The 20,590-nt window shown below is 45.2% G+C and overlaps 1 protein-coding gene across 2 annotated transcripts; it reads right to left on the bottom strand.

Moving 5' to 3' along the window:
• Positions 1 to 1,003: 1,003 nt before the first annotated feature.
• Positions 1,004 to 19,319, bottom strand: PPP2R1A (protein phosphatase 2 scaffold subunit Aalpha). 2 transcript variants are annotated; one of them, XR_014514738.1, is made up of 15 exons: positions 18,841 to 18,998; positions 14,534 to 14,624; positions 13,995 to 14,095; positions 12,775 to 13,007; positions 12,501 to 12,648; positions 12,262 to 12,417; positions 11,811 to 11,925; positions 10,166 to 10,236; positions 8,971 to 9,105; positions 7,828 to 8,001; positions 5,567 to 7,481; positions 5,276 to 5,474; positions 4,039 to 4,181; positions 3,757 to 3,848; positions 1,004 to 2,466 (listed from the first exon to the last, which is right to left on the bottom strand). XR_014514738.1 is itself a non-coding variant. In XM_083455362.1 (15 exons), exons 1-15 carry the CDS (start codon positions 18,991 to 18,993, stop codon positions 2,450 to 2,452), a joined length of 1,845 nt encoding a protein of 614 aa, XP_083311488.1. In that variant the 5' UTR covers positions 18,994 to 19,319; the 3' UTR covers positions 1,004 to 2,449. The 2 variants fall into 2 exon arrangements, 1 of the variants encoding a protein (XP_083311488.1); XM_083455362.1 differs by having other exon boundaries at positions 5,276 to 5,430; positions 7,421 to 7,481; positions 18,841 to 19,319.
• Positions 19,320 to 20,590: the final 1,271 nt, after the last annotated feature.

The following is a 20,590-nucleotide window of genomic DNA, read 5'->3' as shown; positions in this document are numbered from 1 at the left end:
CCCAGCCCTGGAGGGATTTTGCAAAGGTGCTTTACCATGTCATCCTTATTTTTCGTTTGCTGTCCCGAGGGCTGCCTCCATTAAGGCAGGCAGGACCAGAAGCCCCAGTTCACTCTTTTTCTTACCCCCAACCACAACTGTTCCCATCCTGCCAACATCTGGGGAAAGGCCTGCAATTCTTAGAAATGAAGCCCTCCAAAAGTGCTGTAGTACGGGTTGTTCACTGGATTCCATTGTTGAGCTCCTCTCCAACAACAGGAACTGTCAACTGTAGTTCAGCGATGGGATAATGAGAGGGGCACTAAAAATAATTAAGACATCCAGAGAAGACGACATGCAAAGTGGCGATATCGGAGTCGGCAAATGCCAAGAGGAAACCTGAGGCTCTCCAGATAACAGAAGCTTGTTATATAGAGAAGAGGGATTTGTTCTCTAGTGCAGAGAAGTATTTGCTTAGGGTTCACAACCTAGGAGTCTTGGGTACCGATTCTGCAGGATGATTTCTCTTGCACAAAGCCCAACTGAAATGTACAGAAGTGAATACAAATTCAGAGCTATAACCTAGAGGCGACAGGCTTCCTGTAACTACTTCTCACTAAAGCAGTGGCCAGGGAACCTGTTTCTTCTGGAAAGCCCCATTCTGTTGTGGGCATCCTGCAAGGACTGTGTGGGGCCAGTGGGTGAAGCAGCAAATGTGACTTTTTGCCCAGCAGTGCAAAGGCCAGAAACTGCTACATCTCACCTGCCCTCCCACCCCCAGCCTGTCTCCATTTGGGTGAGCAAGAGGCATGATCACAAGTACACATTCCATACAGGCAAAAGCACTCTAGGAGGATACAGAGCAGGGCTAACTGGTGTTTGTGTTTGTGAAGCATCTTGAGGGATGGATAAAGAAGCCTGGAAGACTGAATTCAGGCCCACAGACCCAAGTTTCCCCCACTCCTGTCTCAAATAGTTTTACTCTGTTCCCGTCACCCCAGCCCAAAGTGAATGAGATGCCAAATAACGATCGAGCATTTTATTAATTGTAGAGAGGAGGGGGAAAAACAAGTGTACACAAAAAAATAAAATAAAAAAAAATTCCAACAGTTTTAAAATTACATGCCACTAACAGAGGGTGTTTGTGTATGTTTGTGTTAAGGGGTGTGTGGTTAGAAAACACACTTAGATACTTGTTCAGTGCAAGAACCACAGAGGCAGCAGCTGGGAACTAAAAAAAAGAGAGGGGTTAGGACATAATCGGGGCAGACTAAGGGGAGGGGAAGAGGAAGTTGGTGGTGGTTTTTCATGATAGATGCTGGAGATTCCAATCGGCTAATATGCCACACTGGATAGTCCAAGCATTGCAGGAGACAGCGACCTGATCGCCCCTCCTGCCGACTGATGTCTTCATAAAAGCATCCCTTTACCCCTCCAAATTTAGGAAGGGCCAAGCTTGAAAAGCCTGGCTGAGATACTGGGTGTGTGTTTGACAAACTTTTAGCCTAGAGGCAGTCTCCCAAATGCTGAGGACCCAAGGCAACAATTCCTGCTGCGTTCATATCCTTCACCGCCCCAAAGTAATATTTTCTGCAAAGAGCTGCTTCTCCCAACATGCTATCTACAGAAACTCCTTCCAGCACAGAAGATAGGGTACGAGGGGGACCTGAACTGAGAAAGAATAGTAGTGAGTTTGGTGAGAAATTAAAACAATAGGGATTTAAGCACCCCTTCCTCCCCTCTCTGGGGCTGGAGGGGAGAGGCCTCTGCTGCATTCAACTTAGAGCATAAGAGAAGTTTGCTAACAAAGGAACCCCCTGAGAACTAGTTAGTTTTGTAACCGATGCTCTATCTGATTAAGTGGTGTTAGAGACACTGAATGGAGGACCCCTTGGACTTTTTAAATCGCTGGGATGGGGGAGTGGCAGGGGCAATCTGGCTGCCCACTGAGCAAAGTTCATCAAGAGGAAGGCCAAATCAATACCTCATGCACAGCTACATACAGCCCTGTGGGGAAGTTCTCATGCAAACCATGGCCAAAAGGTTACAGAAGCCCCAAGCACTTTGCCTCCCCAGAGTGTTCACATTGATCATGCCAAGTGTAGGTTTGAAGGGGCTGCTCTGCCTCTCATGAGCTTGCACCAGGAGGCAGGACTGGAGGGGGGGGGCACACGCGAGGGAGAGGCTGTCATTTGCTGCCACCTGGTGGCACAACAAAAACTAAAGATGGAACCTGGCTAAGATGAGATAGGGAGGGAGTATCACAGCTGCCGAGGAAGGTTTCAGAACATGGAGCTAAGAGTGGAAGAGGGAGGTGGACTCCAGAGTCAGCCACTGACCAATATCACCATATGGATCCACTTGGGGTGGGGGCTGGTCATAGACATGCAGGGAAATGGGGAGGGGGAGAGAAAGATCGGTCCAATTGGGGCCCAAGTGGAAGAGACAACAGCGTCGGGGCTCCTAGGGCTCAAACCAGTGCCAACACTGTGAAAAGAGAGAAAGAAAACGAGTTAAATTCTAAGGGTTACTTGCAGAAAGTCGCATACCAAATTCCTCCACTGCCAGATTTCCAGATGGTTGGGTTTCTTTCTTGCATGAACAATCCCATATGCAATTATGAACATCTATTGTGAGGGATCATCAAGTCCAGAGACAAGTGACTGTACAGCCAGGAGAAGCAAGAGGGCTGCTGCTGCTCCACCCTCTTGTCCTTGTTGGCTGATGGCTGCGACAGGAGCCGGCAGCTTGTAGGTATTAATGAGTCATCAGAAGCCATTCAGCCATAATCTCTGTGTCACCTCAACCACCAATCTCTCCCCCGTGGAGTCAGTCCACCCACTTAGAAAATAGTACTGAGCCAGGAGGAATCAAATGGATTGTGCAAACTAACCTGACAAATATTCAGCTCCAGGGTTACAAAAAGGACAAATCAAACTATCAGAGGGTGGGGATTGGAGGAAGATGTGAGAGCTACTGCCAAAACAAAAGAAGGTTGCAATGCTTGGGCCTTTTTTGTTTTGAAAGCAAATCTATGGAATGATGTGCGGTGAAGAAAATGGAAAGAGCAGCATTTCTCTCCCTCTCCAAGGACCATCTACTGAAGCTGGAAGGTGGGAGAGTCAGAACAAACAATAGGAAATACTTTACATTGCACATAGTGGAATTCATGACCATATAACACTAAGGCTATCAAGAAGCAGTAGTCATAAGGGCTATAAAATATCTCCATGATCATGGGTTCCAGGCTACTGGGAAGCAGCAACATGCCCCAGGTCCTGCATGTGAGCTTCCTACAGGCATGTGGTTCGCCACAGTGGGGACCAGGAGGATGGACTAGATAGGCATTTAGTCTCATCCAGGAGGGCTCCTCCTTCACAGCCCTTGCTCCAAATTCAAGCAAGCCACAACGTCTGTATGCTTCCCCATCCAAGCTCTCTTTCATGTACACCTCTCCCTCCCCACCCTGCTGATCAAGTAGCTGGTAAAGAAAGCCTCTCCTTGCAGCAGCAATTCCTTTTCCTCCTCACTCCTCTTCCCTTTGGCTGGAAGAATTCAAGTATCAGGAGAAACACTTGGGCACTCTTCCAAGAGTTTGCACCTGTCTCAAATCTGGGACAGGAGCAAGCTGCAAGGCAACTCAGGAACAGAGGTTAAGAGGAGAAGGCCTCAAGCTGACAAGCACATCCTTCCTAGTTGGGAAGCTGGGAAGCAAGTGTTTTGTTTTGACACAAAGTGAGGTTGTTCCCGTTGGGGAAAAGGACGTTCCTGACTCACCAGTCAGCGCCTCCTGGGCGAAGTATTTGACATCCACATCGGGGTCCTGTGTTAGTTTCTCCAGCACTGGCTTCACCTCATTCTGAAGGGTGCTGCGGGGATAAGAGTGGCAGAGGGATGAGTAGGAAAAAGTGAGTGGAAGGCCAAGGCAGTAAATCCAAAGGTCTTCAAAGGCCCCAAGTGCTCCCCCCCCCCATAAATGCATCCTCCAATCGGGAGGAGTTTCGGGACTGCGGCCATAAAGGCGTCAGGTGCAATGGTGCCCCCAGTGATCTGTCATACCTGTTGTCCAGGATTGGTCCAATTTTCTGAAGGGACTTGGCCACGTTGAAGCGGACGTTTGCTACGGCGTCGCCTGCCATCCGCAACACAGTGGGAAGCATGTGCTTGGTGGTGATCTCCTGCCCACACACCTCTGACAGCACCTAGGAAAGGAAAAGGCACGATGGAGCTGGATCATGATCAAGTGGGATCCACAGGGTACGTAGGAGACTTTGAGCTTCCCTTGGCTGCTAGTCTGTGCTGCTCCTTACTTTGAATGCCATGCTTGCCGATGGAGCTAAAACCATGCCCTAGCCCTCAAAAAGCATGGGAGGTTTCGCCACTGGGGGTTTCCACTAAACAAGCAAAGCACCCCTAAAATTTCTCAACGTGTTTCACAGAAAGAGCATAATTAATCTGTCCCATAGGATTCCTAGAAGCACTAAATAAAGGAGGAGTTTGAGGACTCTCCTCCTCTCAAAGCATGATGCCCAATATCTAAACCAATCAACAACCCAATGTCTCCTAATGGACTTCCCTGGGCAGCTTATTCCTATGCAAAACAGCTCCGTGAGTACTTGGTGATAAAAAAAGAACTCTGGTGTATCCAATGCTAATCAATCTCAGAATAGAACCATGGAAAATGAGTGGAAAGGACTAACTTCAGACCACTGATTTCAACAGAACTTAAGACAGGCAATCCAACTCATGTGTTGGGGGGGGGGGGAGAGAATCTGGAACCTGAAAGTTTTTACTTTCAAGTTTGAAAAGCAGAAAATCTCATCAGGGTAGGGGTGGGGGAGCTCTTTTGTACCTGGCATAGAAGTCCACCCCTTTCCAATGCCCCCCATCACTCTCCTCTTCCTCAGTGGTTTACACTGAAGTTAGTTTACATGGGGGGGGAGGGAGCAAAACCAAAGTTCTGCACACAAAATTAAAATTTAAAAAATTCTGCACACAAAATTTAAAATATGCACCCCAGTTAATTTTGATTCAGAAAACAGTTACATGAAGTAATCATGCAGAAATGGAAAACTCCACTAAAATACTGGAGCAAGAATTTTAGCTGCGTCCAAATGGAATTGAAGTTCCTTCTAGGTCCAAATCATTTAACAGAATATGGGACGTGGCAATATTAGAACGATTAATGACTTATAGGTGACGGAAGAAGAGAAAAGGAGAACATTTTTAATGCAGTATCCCTTTGCCCTGAGTTCATCCCAACTTCCTCCTCTACCCCACCCTTGCCCCAACTCACGTTGATGCAGAAGAGCGTGGTCATGCGGTGCAAGTAGTTGGGGTCGTTGGACATGGCCAGCACCTTGGGGATGATGGTGGCATGGGCCCAGTCCTTGCCAAACTTCTCCACAAGCTTCTTGAGGTTGCTGGTAGCTGCCTCTCGGATAGCGTAGACTGGAGAGGAGAGCAGTGTCAGCACAGGTTAAAAGGTGAGAACACTCCGCTCTGTTTTTGTTTGGCTTTGTAATGTTTAAATTGTTCAAAAAGCAATAAATATTATAAAAAAAATAAAAATAAAAGGTGAGAACACTCCGAACTAATGCTATTGTCCAACTTCTTCAGCACATTTGGCAAAGGAAGCCACCCACCCACTCTGAAGTTTGCAAGATTTTCATGCATGTGTGGGTGCTTATTAAGGTCGTGCACCAGATCTGGCTAAAGTCCCGAGCCCAAAGCAAATTCGGTCAATGGGAGGAGTGGATATCACTCTAGGCCCTTAGCGGCTCTATGTCAAAAGCCCTATATGCTTTGCATTGGAAAACAATAGAAGCCCAGCTCAATTTTAGACCACAAATGCTGCAAGGACTGAGTTGGGATTGTACTCCTATGCCTTATACATGTCACTTGTTTCCTGTCCCATTAAAATTCAAAGCAGGAGATGGAGGTGCGACAGATTTCAGAGCTCCGCTCCAAAGAACAATAGGCATCTTTCCACTGGCAATTTACATCCACTCTAACATGGCATTTGTCACTGTTTAAGCATCCCTTCCACGAAAACATTTGAAATTAGCAGTGATACTCTGGGCTGGAAATGAGGGGAGATAGGCTTTCACAGATTTCATAAATTGATAGCTCATTTAACAATTTGAATTGGTCATTGGTCACACATTTTATTCCGTGGAGACAAGACTGAAAGGCACAAGTTCACTTCTGAATCATTCTGGATGCATTGAATGACTGAGGGAGTTTTTGTTTTTTTTTAAGGCAGAAGGAAATGGATAAAAAAGCAGTAGCTTTTGTTTATAAAGCTTTTGGGCCTCCTAGTTTTTCAACAGCCCCTAATGGCCCCAGATATTTAAATTTTGGTTACGTTATTCCTCCTCCACACAAAATGACTAAAAGAGATTTTAATTAGTAAACATCTGTTATTGAATACACATCTGTCTGGTTCAGACAAACCAGGGGTAGCCAATGTGGTAGCACTTGGATGTTCCTAAACTGCGACTCCCATCATCCCTAACCACTGGCCATGCTGCCTAGATGTGATGGGAAGAACTGGTGCTCTTCAGGTGTTGCTGGGACTCCTACATTGGCTACCTGCACTAAACCATAGTTTAGTGTTACGAGAGCAAGCCTCAGAAGGCTTCACGGTCTCATGCTTCCCCTCTGGTGTGGCAGCAAAGTGGTTCAGAAGCTTTTTTTCTACCACTTGTATGTTTGCCACAGCCTGCAGTGTCACCTGAACTTGGACAAGCAATGGTTAACCTTAACTATGCTTTCAAAAAACCATCATTAATAACCACAGTTTAGTCTGTTATCTGATGTAAAACAAAGCAGAAGCTTCTGAGATGTGCCACAAGCACGAGGTTTCTGTGGCTTATATAAACCATAGCACGTGTAAACCAGGCTACTGAGTTAATGCAGCAAACCACCATGGAAACGAGCTACATTGCCTCTCCATCATTGTGAAATAATAGCATTGAACCTGAGCTTAATTGCTCCTGTGGCTGAAAAAGAACTCTCCCATTCAATATAAAAAAATACAACTTTTATTCCTGCACTAAAAGCTTAGATGAGCCAATTCTCTCTGCTGGAACAGGAGCTTTCATAATGGATCCCATTAGCTTTGAAATATACTTTCCATGTTAGAGATCACTAGTTGGATATAAAGTGCTTGATATTTTAAAGAGATATAAAGCACCTGGGCCATAATTCAAAGAGCCACTTTAGCATGTGCTCTTGGTCTCCCTTCCTCTCTACAGCCCTTTTTCCTACAAATAAGGGTGATAAAAATCACCCCTCTAGTTAACACGGAGAGACTGCACCTCTAATTCTTGTCCAAATGTGGCATTCAACCTTCCTTCTTTTGAACAAATGCAAATGTAACAACAGGGAGAAAAAGGGTTAAGGGAGGAAAGAAAATGTTTCAACTTAAGAGCCTTACCGTGATCCACCAACCATGCCATGCAAAGGGAATTTAGCTTCTCGTCAAAGAATTCCACACCCTACAGAGGGGAAATTGCAGAGAGCTCAGATTAACTTGCGCTAATGCTGTTTATTCTCACAGTCAGAAACAAAACACGGAGAAAGTGGTCTCGCTCATATGGCAGGTAGGGAGCAAACCAGTACAAAGGTTGTGAAAGGTTCTAAGTTTTTAAGCTGAATGGTTAATGCTCCCCAAGCAAATGGGCAGTAACTAGCAGTTCCCACAAGGCGGAACACATACAAAAGCTTTCACAAAGCCAAACAATGTGCCTGCGGCAACCCAGGCCCAGCTGACCCAAGAATATTTGATCACTGTGTTCTCCCAGCATGTCAAACTCATACGCAAAAAGCCAAAGATGCACTTACTAGCTGCCCAGCCAACAGGGGCATGTACTCGATGATGGCCAGTCGCACACGCCACTTGGCATCCTCTGCCAACTCCACAATGGCTGGCAGCAGGGACTGGGACAGCTGCCGGATGCCAATCACCTCATTCACACAGTCCAGGTTAGAGATTATATTGAGTCTGACTTCCGGGCACTGCAGAAACGTGAACACAGTGACATCAGAGGGCAGTTCCACCTCCCAGATGCAACCCCTAAAATCCACCCACTCTTTTAGACGACTGCAAATACTTGCGTATCTTCTTCCACCACATCTAAACTAGGCTTGTAACCTTTGACTTGGCGAGGTGGCTTTGATTTATTTTCTTACTACCCCAGCTTCCTTCCATCAAAAATCCCAAGGTGGCGTACATGTGGCTCCCAGGCAATCAACTATCTAGGCGCTGACAAGACTCAGACTTGCTTAGCACCAGCAAGGTGGTGACCACATGCGCCTTCAGACCATACTGGGGGCACATTTCAGAGATGGAAGACACCAACCCTAATCTAAATGGACCTGCTTTGGTCATATAAGCCCTTGAACACCAAAGTCAAGGGTAGGGGTGGTACTATGTAGGAACCTATGTAGGTCCATCCCGTTCATTATTGAGTTTGTTCACAAATCTTTCCAGTCCCAGCTACTTAGCACTGAACCTGGAACCCTAAACATATAAAGCATGTACTCTATTACTTTTCTATGGCCTCTCTTTAGAGAAATTGGTCATTTATGACTCCAGCCGAGTTCCCAGAATTCCAGGGGGACGGGGGACCGCAGAGTTAATTTACATTTGCAGTGTGCAGAAACTAATCAGCTAATCTTATGTAACAACTCCCCCAGTATCCAAGCTGGTGCCCTTCAGACACTGTTGGCTCCTAACTCCATCAGCCCCAGCCAGGAAGGCCAATGGTCAGGGATGATGGGAGTTGTAAGTCAATCACATCTGGAGGACACCAGTTTGGGGAAGGGTATATTTAGCACTTCCGAGGCAAGGGAGTGAAGCAGCCATGAAATAATGCAACTTCAGGAGATCAAGGCAGGGAAATGCTCCTAATGCTGAACAGTTTGACACAGAACTGTTAACAAGTGGACCAAAGGAACACAATGGGGGGGGGGGGGTCCACTTACCTCATCTTTGAGCTGAGCCAAGAAGAGAGGCAGAAGGTGTTCAATCGTGTTGTCTTTGCCCAAAATGGGAGACAATCCCATGATCACAGATGCCAAAGCTGATTTTACATGTTGATTGGCATCCGACACGAGTTCCTGAATGGCAAAAAGTAGTATTAAAAACAAAAACAAACAGAAATTTACTTCCTTGCCGTTAGGCCAACCAGAAACACTGAACTCTGGGTGGCCGACAAACATAAAATACAAGCAAATGGGACACACCGAACACAAACATATCTGCCGTTAACTCTTCAACCCATCTGCAAAGCATACCTGTCTTATTTCCTTATTCTATTACAAGCAACCTTTATACCATGGGCAGGAAAACTAAGGCCCGGGGGCCGGATCTGGCCCAATCACCTTCTAAATCCGGCCCGCGGACAGTCTGGGAATCAGTGTGTTTTTATAATATAATATAATATAATATAATAAATATAATATAATATAATATAACATAATATAATATAATATAATAATTTCTTATTTATACCCCGCCCATCTGGCTGGGTTTCCCCAGCCACTCTGGGCAGCTTCCAACAAAACACTAAAATACAATAACCTATTAAACATTAAAAGCTTCCCTAAACAGGGCTGCCTTCAGATGTCTTATAAAAGTTTGGTAGTTATTTTTCTCTTTGACATCTGGTGGGGGGGCGTTCCACAGGGCGGGCGCCACTACTGAGAAAGCCCTCTGCCTGGTTCCCTGTAACTTGAGTAGAATGTGTCCTTTTATGTAAAATGCATCTCTGGGTTATTTGTGGGGCCTGCCTGGTGTTTTTACATGAGAAGAATGTGTGCTTTTATTTAAAATGCATCTCTGGGTTATTTGTGGGGCATAGGAATTTGTTCATTCCCCCTACCCAAAAAAAAAAAAAGTCCGGCCCCCCACAAGGTCTGAGGGACAGTGGACTGGCCCCCTGCTGAAAATGTTTGCTGACCCCTGCTTTATAATGTAAACCGCCCTGTGATTGTCAGGTGACGGGCAGTATATAAATTTAATAAACAAACACAATAGTTAAGTCGCCCCCTGCTTTAACAGTGAGACACTTGCTTCCATGGTTTCTTCAGCCCTTAATTGTACTGTTATTGCAACCCGACAAATGCTTCAAAAAACAAGCTCAAGACTCACTAGAGATCATCGCGTCCTGGAACATACCTTAATGCAGGGCAAGATCTGGGTCATAATGACATTTTCACGGCAATCAGCAGACAGGTTTTCACAGAACTCTTAAGGAAAAACAGTAATCACGTTGTTAGGGCTTCACAACCAAAGTGGTGCAGTGGGAATGCTGTTTATCTGGCTAACAAAGGAGCCCATCAGGAAGATATGAGCTCTAAGTTAATCTAGTAGTCCATTAGGCATCATCACTCCACTGTCAGACTTCCTAACACACCGTAATGTACAAATTACTGACCTCCAGAAACACATCTTCCTGCAACTGAATTTAGACAAGTCTCTCGTTTCTATAGAGACTGCCATTTGGCTGTTTAAAGGTTAGCTGAGTTGTTGCGGCATTATAGAACTATGTCATGTGCTACCCTTTTTTCCTGACCTATGTGTGGAGTCTTGTATCTGTACTACAGCCACACCAAATCACAGGAAGCAAGGCTTGTATTTTACTGTACAGTGGTGCCCCGCAAGACGAATGCCTCGGAAGACAAAAAACTCGCAAGACGAAAGAGTTTTCCATTTTCCAAGTTGCTTCGCAAGACGGATTTCCCTATGGGCTTGCTTCGCAAGACAAAACGCCTTGCGCCTTTTTTTTTAAAACCGCCAATGCATTCCTATGGGAAACCGTCAATACACATTGGTGCTTCGCAAGACGAAAAAACTCGTAGAACGAAAAAACTCACAGAACGAATTAATTTCGTCTTGCGGGGCACCACTGTATATCAGTTACATTCTAAGCATGTGTCCAGTTATCATAGCTATATAAATAAGGCTTGAAAAATAGTAGGTGTCATTTTTAAATGGCTCCAGCACACAGACCATGAGTGCTCTGAATGTTAGAGCCATTTCACTTTCCCTTTAAACATTTTACCTCTTATAGGCATTCATTTTCTATCACTTACATTGTTCCTCTAACAAGCTCAGAATAAAGCCACGTAGAGGGAACAGAAGGTATATACAACAAAAATCTGATTTGCAATATTTGAATTATTTGAGTGTCAAATTTACCTTTTCTAGAACAGAAATAGCAGTATTTGTAGCACAAAACACAAACAGCTTGTTGTGGTTCTAGGGGTTGCTTGTGCGTAAATTGCCTTCACTCGTGGCTGTCTTGCATGGTTAAACCCTTTCTGACAGAGCAGCCTCTATCTCGTGGCTGCCTCAGTCGCTGGCAGAATCCGTCAATGGGCGTTTCTTAAACCGCTTCCAACATAAAAGCTGCTTCACGCCCAGTCTCCTCCCCCGTTGCCTGCGCGCAACCTTTTTACGCGCTGTGGGTGTGGGTAACGGAGCACTTGTTCCCTCTCCGCTTGTCTCCTGCGAAGAGTCTTGGAGCCAGCTCTCCGCTTCCTCTATCTCCTCCCCTTCTCCACTGGTGTTACGCTGATTTCCTTCCCCAGCGTATGGGCTATCCCTCCCCCTACTGGTGCCCTCTCCACCATCGTCCGAGAGCCCTCTCACCTCCTCCTGCTCCGATGGCAGTTCCCTGACACAGCTGTTTACAGGATTTCAGGTAAGTGAGAACACGGATGGGGCAGGAGCACCCCTCAGAGAATCTGGGTTCCCTTTGATTCCAAACAATTGGAAAGAACAAGCCGCCGCCACCACAGGCATTGTGACTACAACTGACCTTTGACTTTGTGGGAGGCAGCAGCCCGCACTTCAGCTTCACAGTCTTTCATCAGGTTCTGGAATGCCGGGACCAAGTCGGTTTTTGTGATTTCTGGACCGACAGCTTTCTGGAGCTGTAGGCAAGAAAGGGAAAATATATGATGATCCCAAATAGATCCCTGCCAAAAAGAATTGTGCTCCAACTGAGAAATACCCAGGAACTGTAGAAATAAGAGGAAAAGACACTGCTTCTGACCAGAGGAATAAGAGCACGAAGTGAGTTTTTGCAACATTTTTTTTTAATAAGTTGAACTGAGTGTTTTTTTTTAAAAAAGGAATAATGTGTGTATACATACACACACCAAGTCTGAGTTTCAGATGATTTGATCAAAAGGCTTTAAAATAAAACCAATCTTTAAAATAAAATGAATACCACACAAGTACCGAGGCATACATGGATTCGTACTAACCTCCGTGAACTTGTCAGCCACCATGTAACGGACCCGCCAAGATTTGTCCTCTGCTGCTTGCCGTAGTGTTGGCATCACCAACGACTCCAGGTCCTCCTGGGGCAGGAGCTGTGCAATATTAACACAGGCCTCCACAGCTAACAAACGCACAGAGTCCTGTATGAGAGACGTGAGGTGGGTTACAGGTGATCTAGTCTGGCCCAGCCCTCTCCCAGAAAACAATGTGCCATCATACAGACCTGCTCATCAGAGGCCAAGTTAGAGAACATGGGGATGATCTCGCTCTTGACATGTTCCAGCTCCAAGACCTTTGCGAATTCACCCAGTTTAGAGGCTGCCGCTCGCCTGACCATCGGAGTGTCATCTGAGCACAAGTTCCGGAAGTACCTGCAGGAAAGGGATAAGGACTGTTAGCTGGGAAACACAGAGCCGTCTGAATTGGTGTCTCTCACCCTTTGACATGGGTGACCCAACCAACAGCCCCCAGACCTTAATGTAAAGCATCTCACTTACTGTCGGAGCTCAGCTTTGACCGAACTGGAGACTCGAGGGTAACAGACACTGAAGAGGCCACAAGCAGAGGTGCGGGAGGTGAACCAGTCACCTCCTGCCAGGCGCTTCACGAGGGGAACAAAGTGGGCCTCGAGGTCCGATGGAGAGTGTTCATGGGAGATGGCTCGCAGAGACTCCACCGCTTTGTCCCGGACCACTGTCTCCTCAACAGTAGCAAGGCTCTCGAGCGGAGGCTGCAGCACAAAGAGGGAGGATACATTACACATTAAATGCAATGTCTGCAGCTTAGCATATCACAGAGTGTTGCAACACCAAATGTGTTACTGCCTGACCTTTTTCGGGTTTCTTATTACAGAGAAATGGAGGGGGGAAATTTGAAGAAAAACGTGATGTTTTGAAAGCTAGATAAATCATCTAAAGATGGGGCATCTTGTCTAAGCAACTTCCTCCCAAGGGAATGTAAGACTGGCTCCATCTCAGCTTTCTGCTCTACATGGGTTTTTAATAGCTTTTAGTATGTGAGTTAATTCCACTTCTCCAGGTTTCTAGGCATGTACTGCTCCATTCATAATCTAGTTTACTGATAATCTAGCAAAGGTCCCCAAGGCAGTATGTGTGTACGTACACACACACACACACACACAGGAAACTAAGTTTAGATATTTTGGCTTTGTACACTCTAGGGCCAAAATACAATTTATAAATATTTTTTTATAATAAATCAGCAAATCCCTCAAGGAAGAAAACAGTCTTCTAATACAGCATGCCCCTGTTACAATCTTTGGCCCCTCTGCGATTTATGGAAATACAGAAATTCTGTTTTCAAAGAAGTATGAAGAGAAGGAAGAAGATTTGGAAAGCAAGGGGTGCGACCTGTATTGGTGTGTGAGAGTGGATGTTAACCGTGCAAAGAGTCCAAATACAAGGTTACAGCATCTGTTGTTTTGGAGCAACATTGTTGGAAGCAAATGGGAAAGGCATTCCATATACCATTAAGCTGCATTTTAGAAGCAGGCAAAGGGTGGATGCGTGCTACCATTTTACAACATATCCTTTTTACCTAGTGGGCAGTATAATTCAGAATCCAACCTAGGACCACCCTCAAATCTGCTAATGACCAACACTTCCCCCACCAAAGTTTGAAAGGAACAGAGGTGTTAGAAAATCTCACATTCTCCCACTGTGGAGAGCACTCTTCCCCAGTCATTCACTGGGCTTACCAGCAAGCAATGGACATATTCAGGGCCCCCAACCAGAGCTGTGAAGGTTCCCAGCTGTTCCGCCAGAGCAAGTAGCACTTCATCCTCATCATAAATAGTGTCTGTGGGGAGGGGGAAAAAAGCAATTAAAGCAAATCAAGACTAAAATCTGCATTGTCAAGAGCACAGAATCTGGAAGCTAACATGATGTGAGAATTTGAAGATGTGAACTATTGCCCTCCAGTGCAGGAAATAAGTACACCTTGGGCACAAGCAATCCCATCAGCACAATCTTGAACCAACTAAATTCAACAAGGACGCAATCCCTTTCTTTTGGCAAGGCTGCATTCATCAGCAAAGCTTTGAAAAGGGTTTAAAATTCTGCAAGAGTCTCAAGTGCCGCTGAGCACGTATATACTGCAGCCCTAAAAAGGAAATCACTACAGCTTTTGGAAAGGGATTTGGGGTACTGCCCAAGCTGCAATTCAAACTCACATGCATCACAGCCCCTAGATTCAATTCTTATTCCCTAAAATCAGAGTTCCTGGTCTTTTCATTACCTGTGAGAAAAGGCAAAAGCTCACTGCGCGTCCTCTCAACTCCCAGGGCCAGAGCAATGGTAGAGAGTTTCTTGATGCTGTTCAGACGAAGCTGCATAGGGGAGAAAGAAATCAAAATAACATATTTTTTAAAGGTGAGCCACTAATTTGACAGGCAACCCTGATTCTTCATAAGATGTCACTGGAGTACAATCAATATAGCAATAGCAAGTTTAAGTGGTATGTAGTCAGAAAACAGGCATGACGCTCAAGAAAAGATCCATGGGAGGTATGGCTTTTTCCAACTCTGAAATAAGCAGGCCATAACTTGGGGGAGCGAGAAATGGGAGGAAATATTTCAGAGATGTCCCCTGTAACACTCTTGATTACATACAGAACAAATGTACTTTGCAAATAAATCCACAAAAGTGGATGGCGTACTTATCATTTTTACACTACGATATGCAGCCAGTGTGGCAAATTGAGGGTACCAAATGGGACACTTCCTGGACAGAGAAAGCCTGGACATAATTAGCTGTGCACTCACTAGATTGCTGTAATGTGCTGCAAGGAATACTGGACTACCTATGTTTTCCAAAAACATGCCTGCTAGTTTGCCAAGTGGAACCAGCCAATAGAAACATCTGTTTGTTTTAACGCAACTGCACTAACTTCCAGCCCATTTTTGAAAAGAAAAAAGTATTAGCAGCTGTCCTGGGAGCAGCAATACTGTATGAGTGGAACATAAATATTATCTATACAATTCAATAAATAAAACACCCAATTGCTGAGATGGGCTGTTTCCTGTTATGAATCACCCAATTAATCATCCACCATCCTTGTCAGAAAAGTGATTTCTGGAAGACTACGACTGGTGCCAGATCATCATCATGCAGCAACACCAAAGGGCAGATCTATTTTCATTTGTGAGGGGCCTGTGAGATAATATCATGAAGCCATCTAGAACAATGACTTTAGTCAGGCGGGCCCAGTAATAGTTGAGGGCAAAAGGTGTGTTTTTCTCATTAACACCACTTTCAGTTTACTTCTTCACTCATTTTGCACGCGGTACCATTAAACTATTGCTTGTGAATCCCACTGTTTTGAAAAGTTAAAAGGAAAGCCCCCAAAGCAGCAACTCATAGTTGTTCTTGCTTTGCTGGGTAAAGGAAAACTCTTTGAATGACCTGGAGAGGGGCAGGGATACCCCTACAAGATTGCCTACTGTGAAGGGGGGGTGGAATGGTGCTGAGCAGGAGGTCGGCAAAGTTTTTGTGGGTTGGACCGTTTCATGGTCCCGCATATGCCGAGGTGGGCCGGAGTGTGTATGCGCACGCACACACACGCACAAATGCTATTTCTGGTGCTCCTTCTGGCACGGAGGAGGCATGTGCAGCTTCCCATTGGCTGCAGGAGCTTCCTGCAGCCAATGGGAAACCGGTCAGCATAGCGGAAGGCGCTCCTCGATCTGTTCCGCGCTGGTTTAGGTTGCAGACCCCTGGTGCTGAGTGTTTGACATATCAGAGAAGATGATTAGGTACATTACACCTATCCCCTCTTCCAGTCTTTCCCTCAATGAAAATATCTCTGGCCACCTTGCCAACCTGGCCTCTGGTCTGCTGATGCTGTAGTAAAATTTCTCCAATCTATTATTTTAGCACGGTTGATCTCAACTATATTACTGAGGGTAGGTAAGCTTGGAGAAATTACTCTCTCCCAGCTGTAGCCCCTCTGGGAACTCAGGTTTGGAATCAGAATAGATTGGAGGGCTGGGTGGAGAGAATGATGTGGATTTCCTCCAGGCTTTTCATCTATTTAAGTGGCAATCTGCTGTGTTTGAACTTTGTGCAGGACAATTAGGACAAACTGGAAATTCTGTTGCTATACTGCCCACCCTGCTGTCTAGCGGTCTCGCTGCCCATATCAAGAGGTGAACTCAGCTTTGTTGTTGAGCGTGCCCAGGATTGTTCTAGGGGATCCCAACACCCACCATATCAAGGGCAGCTCTGGACCAGACAGCCAGAGCAGTCCCAACATGCCACTGGCCCAAGCCATGTAGCAGAGAACAATATTGTTTTTCTAGTATTCTTAATAATATTATTACTGTAGAAAACGCACAGAGAAAAAAGATTTCACTTGTTTAGGCTGGCACACTAGCTATGACCTTGGGCATATACGGGCTAGCTTTCAAGCCCTGATAACCTACTGAATTTATTCCTGCAATGTGTATCATATGTGGAGGAGCTGCAACTGAAGCTGAAACTTCAGTTACTACCCCTGTAGCCATATTCTGTATCATCTGCGGCAGGTGTATATATTATGCCAGTACTCCATCATATTTTTGTTTGTCATTATGATATGTATTTTTCTGTTTTTATATTGTTAACCGCCTTGTGATCTTCGGATGAAGGGTGGTATTGAAACTGAATAAAATAAATGATAAAAATCTTCACTGACTTTTGTTCCACCCCTGAGCCCAATTTTAAGTGCTGATTTTGACGCTGGCATCTGAAGGAGCACCTCTCCCCACATGTACCTACATATGCCTTGAGTTGTCACCTGATGCTTTTCTCAAAGGGCTCTTGCCAAATGAGGAAGGAAAGGCCTTCTCAGCAGCCTCACCATCACCACCTGTGAAGTGCCTTCCCCAGAGAAGGCATCTATTTTAAGGTATTTGCAGCACTTGGAAAAGCTTTCCTTTTTCCCAGGGCTTTTTAGTATCTACTGTTATAACTCTGCAAAATTTTAATTCCTCTGTGGTGCATTTAATTTAATGTTGCATAGTTGTGATCCTCTGCTCAGTTTATATTTATATATAGTTCTGAAGCTTTTGTTACTATATTGATAGCAGAAATTATTATAACTTGTTCTTGTTTTTTCTTGCAAGCCCCCTAGAAAATGTCTCATAGTGCAACTCACAAATATTCTAAATTAATAAAGATGGAGAGTCTTAATAACACCTATCTCATGCTACATGTATGCACTGCACTGCACACAAACACACACCCATCTCCCATACCTTTCTATAATACCTTAATGTAATGTAGCACGGGAAACTAATTTACACGAAGAAGTAGGTCTTACTCTCTAAATTCAACAGGGGACAACAGCTTAAAAAGTAAGAATCAACAACGATAACAAGGGATAAAAGTAAGTAAGGGAAGCCAGTTTACAACCGTCAAGTAATTAAACACATTTTACATCCAAAACAGAAAACCCCTAAGTGACACCCTGAAGCCCTTTTCATCACATCAAGTCACAGCTGGGAAATAGCACATGTACGTATTCTTCCAATGAACCTTTCCATTTCCCTCCCCCAACCCTTTACTGGCTTTTAGACTGTTAACTCCTCAGGACAGAGACCTTGTTCTACAAACAACAGCTTACAGTGTAGCTGTTTTACATACAAAATACCAAGGAACAGCTATTTTAGATGCACCTCGGTTGCCACCTCTGCTAGCCCTCAAACAATTCCATCACTGAAGCTGTTTGGGGCCCAAACACATCTATTGTATCACCAAACAAAGTACTATATTATGGGAGGTATTGAGGGATGCAGCCATTCCCAATGGGCAGGCACCATGCTAGCTAGCATTAATCACAAATTCCAAAACTATGCATTCCTTACAACCAGAAGCCCAAGTAGATAAGAGAGAGAGAGAGAGAGAGAGAGAGAGAGAAGGGGAGCAGTCACGCACCCCACATACATAGTAAGGCTACCTCAAAGATGGCAGCCCTACTGAGATCTCCCCGCCCCCATGACCGGCTCCCCTCCATGACAATCAGCGATGCACCACTTCCTCGTCTATGTAGCCTAACAACCCCCTGGAAAAGCCGTAGCATGACGGGCATGAGACCCCTCACCTGGAGATCAGATCAAGACGCTTCCTTGATTGGTCAGGAAACACCCGTATAATGAATAGGCGAGGCTCGACCCAATCAGGAGCCTCCTCTCGCCATTCCATCAATATAGTTATTAAAGGAAAAGGCGACCCTCCTCCTGATTGTTTTGATTAACCCCCATACTAGACAAACAGGTCGCCCAGCCAATCACGTGGCTGCTCGCAACACGGACGAAGGGGAGAGTCACTGAATAATACGGACCCTTCCATGATTAGCCAACACCCTGCTCCTCGCCTTCTCAAATGAAAATCCTTACAGCCAATCCGGTTGAGCTTCTGATCGCTCACACGCGGGGTTCTCGGATGAAAAGTGGCCGCTGATTGGCTACTGTAACCCAAGGCGCGGCTTTCGGGCCCCGGCTGTCCGAATAAACTCCGGTCGCTTTCCCTTACGCCCGGGGAGGCCTCGGTTGACGCGAGCCGTACCTGAACGTCTTCGTTCCGCAGCTCATCGATCAGCACAGCAATAGGGTAAAGGGAGTCATCTCCGTCGGCGGCCGCCATCTTACCTCCCGGCTTCGGCTCTGAAGGGTGCGCGGGGTTCGCACAGATGCCTTGCAGGGGCGGCTCAAAAGCCATTGGCTGCCTAGTATGTCACTCTCAACTATTCCTGAAGCTAATTGGCTTGTTTCTAGCACGCCCCACCTCTTCTGTACTCCTGTTTGAAATAGCCTTCTATCAGTCATCCTCTCTCTTGCTGCCCATTGGATTAGACATTCAGAATTAGACCACTCAGTAAAAAGCATTGGGAACGGGTGCCCTTAAAACCCACCTCTTTCTTATAGCCATTGGCTAGATATACTCTATCCCCACCTCCGTCACCCTGTCATAGGTTGAATTTTACATTTGTATTCCCAGTCATTTCGGCTCTGCGGGCTCTCGCCCCTCCATCCTTGGCACGCTATTGGATGGAACCGAAATCCCGCCCTCCATGTTTAGGAAGACGATTCGCTGTTCATTTTTGAGCGACATTGAAGAATATCAAATCGTAGGCATTTGCTTCACTGAAGAGGCGGAGATGGAAAATTAGAAGGGGTCGGACAGCGTGTACACGCGTTGTCGAAGCAACCGCGCGTTATTCCTGCCCGCCGGGCGACGGAGTTCTCTTATGACGTCACTGTATATTGTGGCGCAATTTTAAAACGCAGACACATGATGTCATCTTTGCGGGATAATAGGATAAACTAAAAAAAATGCAATACATAAAAGTGTTGCATATGTAACCGCTATTCACCATAGAATTAGAAGGGACCCCAGGGGTCATCTAGTCCAATCCCCTGCAATACAGAAATCTCAGTACATAGCTCCTCATCCCATTTGAAACTATCCCTGCCCCTGCTTAGCTTTGCTAAAATGTACTAAAGAAATGAACCTATGTTGCCTATTCTCATAGTACAGCAGTATAAAATAAGCAGCAAATAAGCTGCACACAAAACACTACCAAACCATTCTACGTTCTAAATCTTATATTAATAATCCAAAAATTGAAATCTGCTACAGAAGCCACAAACAGAAAACTCATTCAAATTGTGTCCAAAAGGAAGATTCAGTCTGTAGAGTTCCTTTAGCCAGGCTTAGTAAATGAATAAATGCTTAAGTCCAGAAAGAACTTAACATATGAAGTTGAATGTATGTAATGCACCAAAATCTTGAGGGAGAATTTCCTGAAGAAAGAAATTAAATATTGTAGCTTAATCTAAGAAGAAATGTAACATATGGACTTGAATGATTATAAATGTATCAAAAGTGTGAGAGAGAATTTACTGAAGAAGCCCGAGACTCTTCATGAGCGAAACAGGTGATAAACGCTGGCACCCTGTCTAACTCTTGTGCATAACATCACCGACACTTCGTTTGATCTGTAGCAGGAACTCCCCCCCCCATCATTTAGTTTGTACAGACTTCACACACACTTCATACGCTACACTTCTGTTATAAATTCATAGAAAATCAACCATACATCAGATTTGCACTGTTCCACTTTTATTTTACTCCATGAAGGAAGGACTACAAAATGGGGAAGGTTTGATACAGGCCACCATAATCCCTTGAGCATAGCAGCACATCCACAGGAGCCCTGCCCAGTTGCTATGCCAACCCTGATGGTCCTAGACAAAAGACCATCAACTACACTACAGACTGCATACACGAGTGGATTCAACACGGACTATAACAA

The sequence above is a fragment of the Podarcis tiliguerta genome (assembly GCF_965153285.1).
Source record: "Podarcis tiliguerta genome assembly, chromosome: 8".
Taxonomy (NCBI): Eukaryota; Metazoa; Chordata; class Lepidosauria; order Squamata; family Lacertidae; genus Podarcis; species Podarcis tiliguerta.
The sequence above is the reverse complement of the archived record's forward strand: the minus strand, read 5'-3'. Positions and strand labels throughout refer to the sequence as shown.

Coding starts and splice junctions, on each gene's coding strand:
- PPP2R1A (XM_083455362.1), bottom strand. CDS start 18,993: ATGGCTTTTGAGCCGCCCCTGCAAGGCATCTGTGCGAACCCCGCGCAC. Junction 7,482..7,827: donor CCCTGTTGGCTGGGCAGCTA/GTAAGTGCATCT, acceptor TCCCCTCTGTAG/GGTGTGGAATTCTTTGACGA. Junction 3,849..4,038: donor GGACCAATCCTGGACAACAG/GTATGACAGATC, acceptor TTATCCCCGCAG/CACCCTTCAGAATGAGGTGA.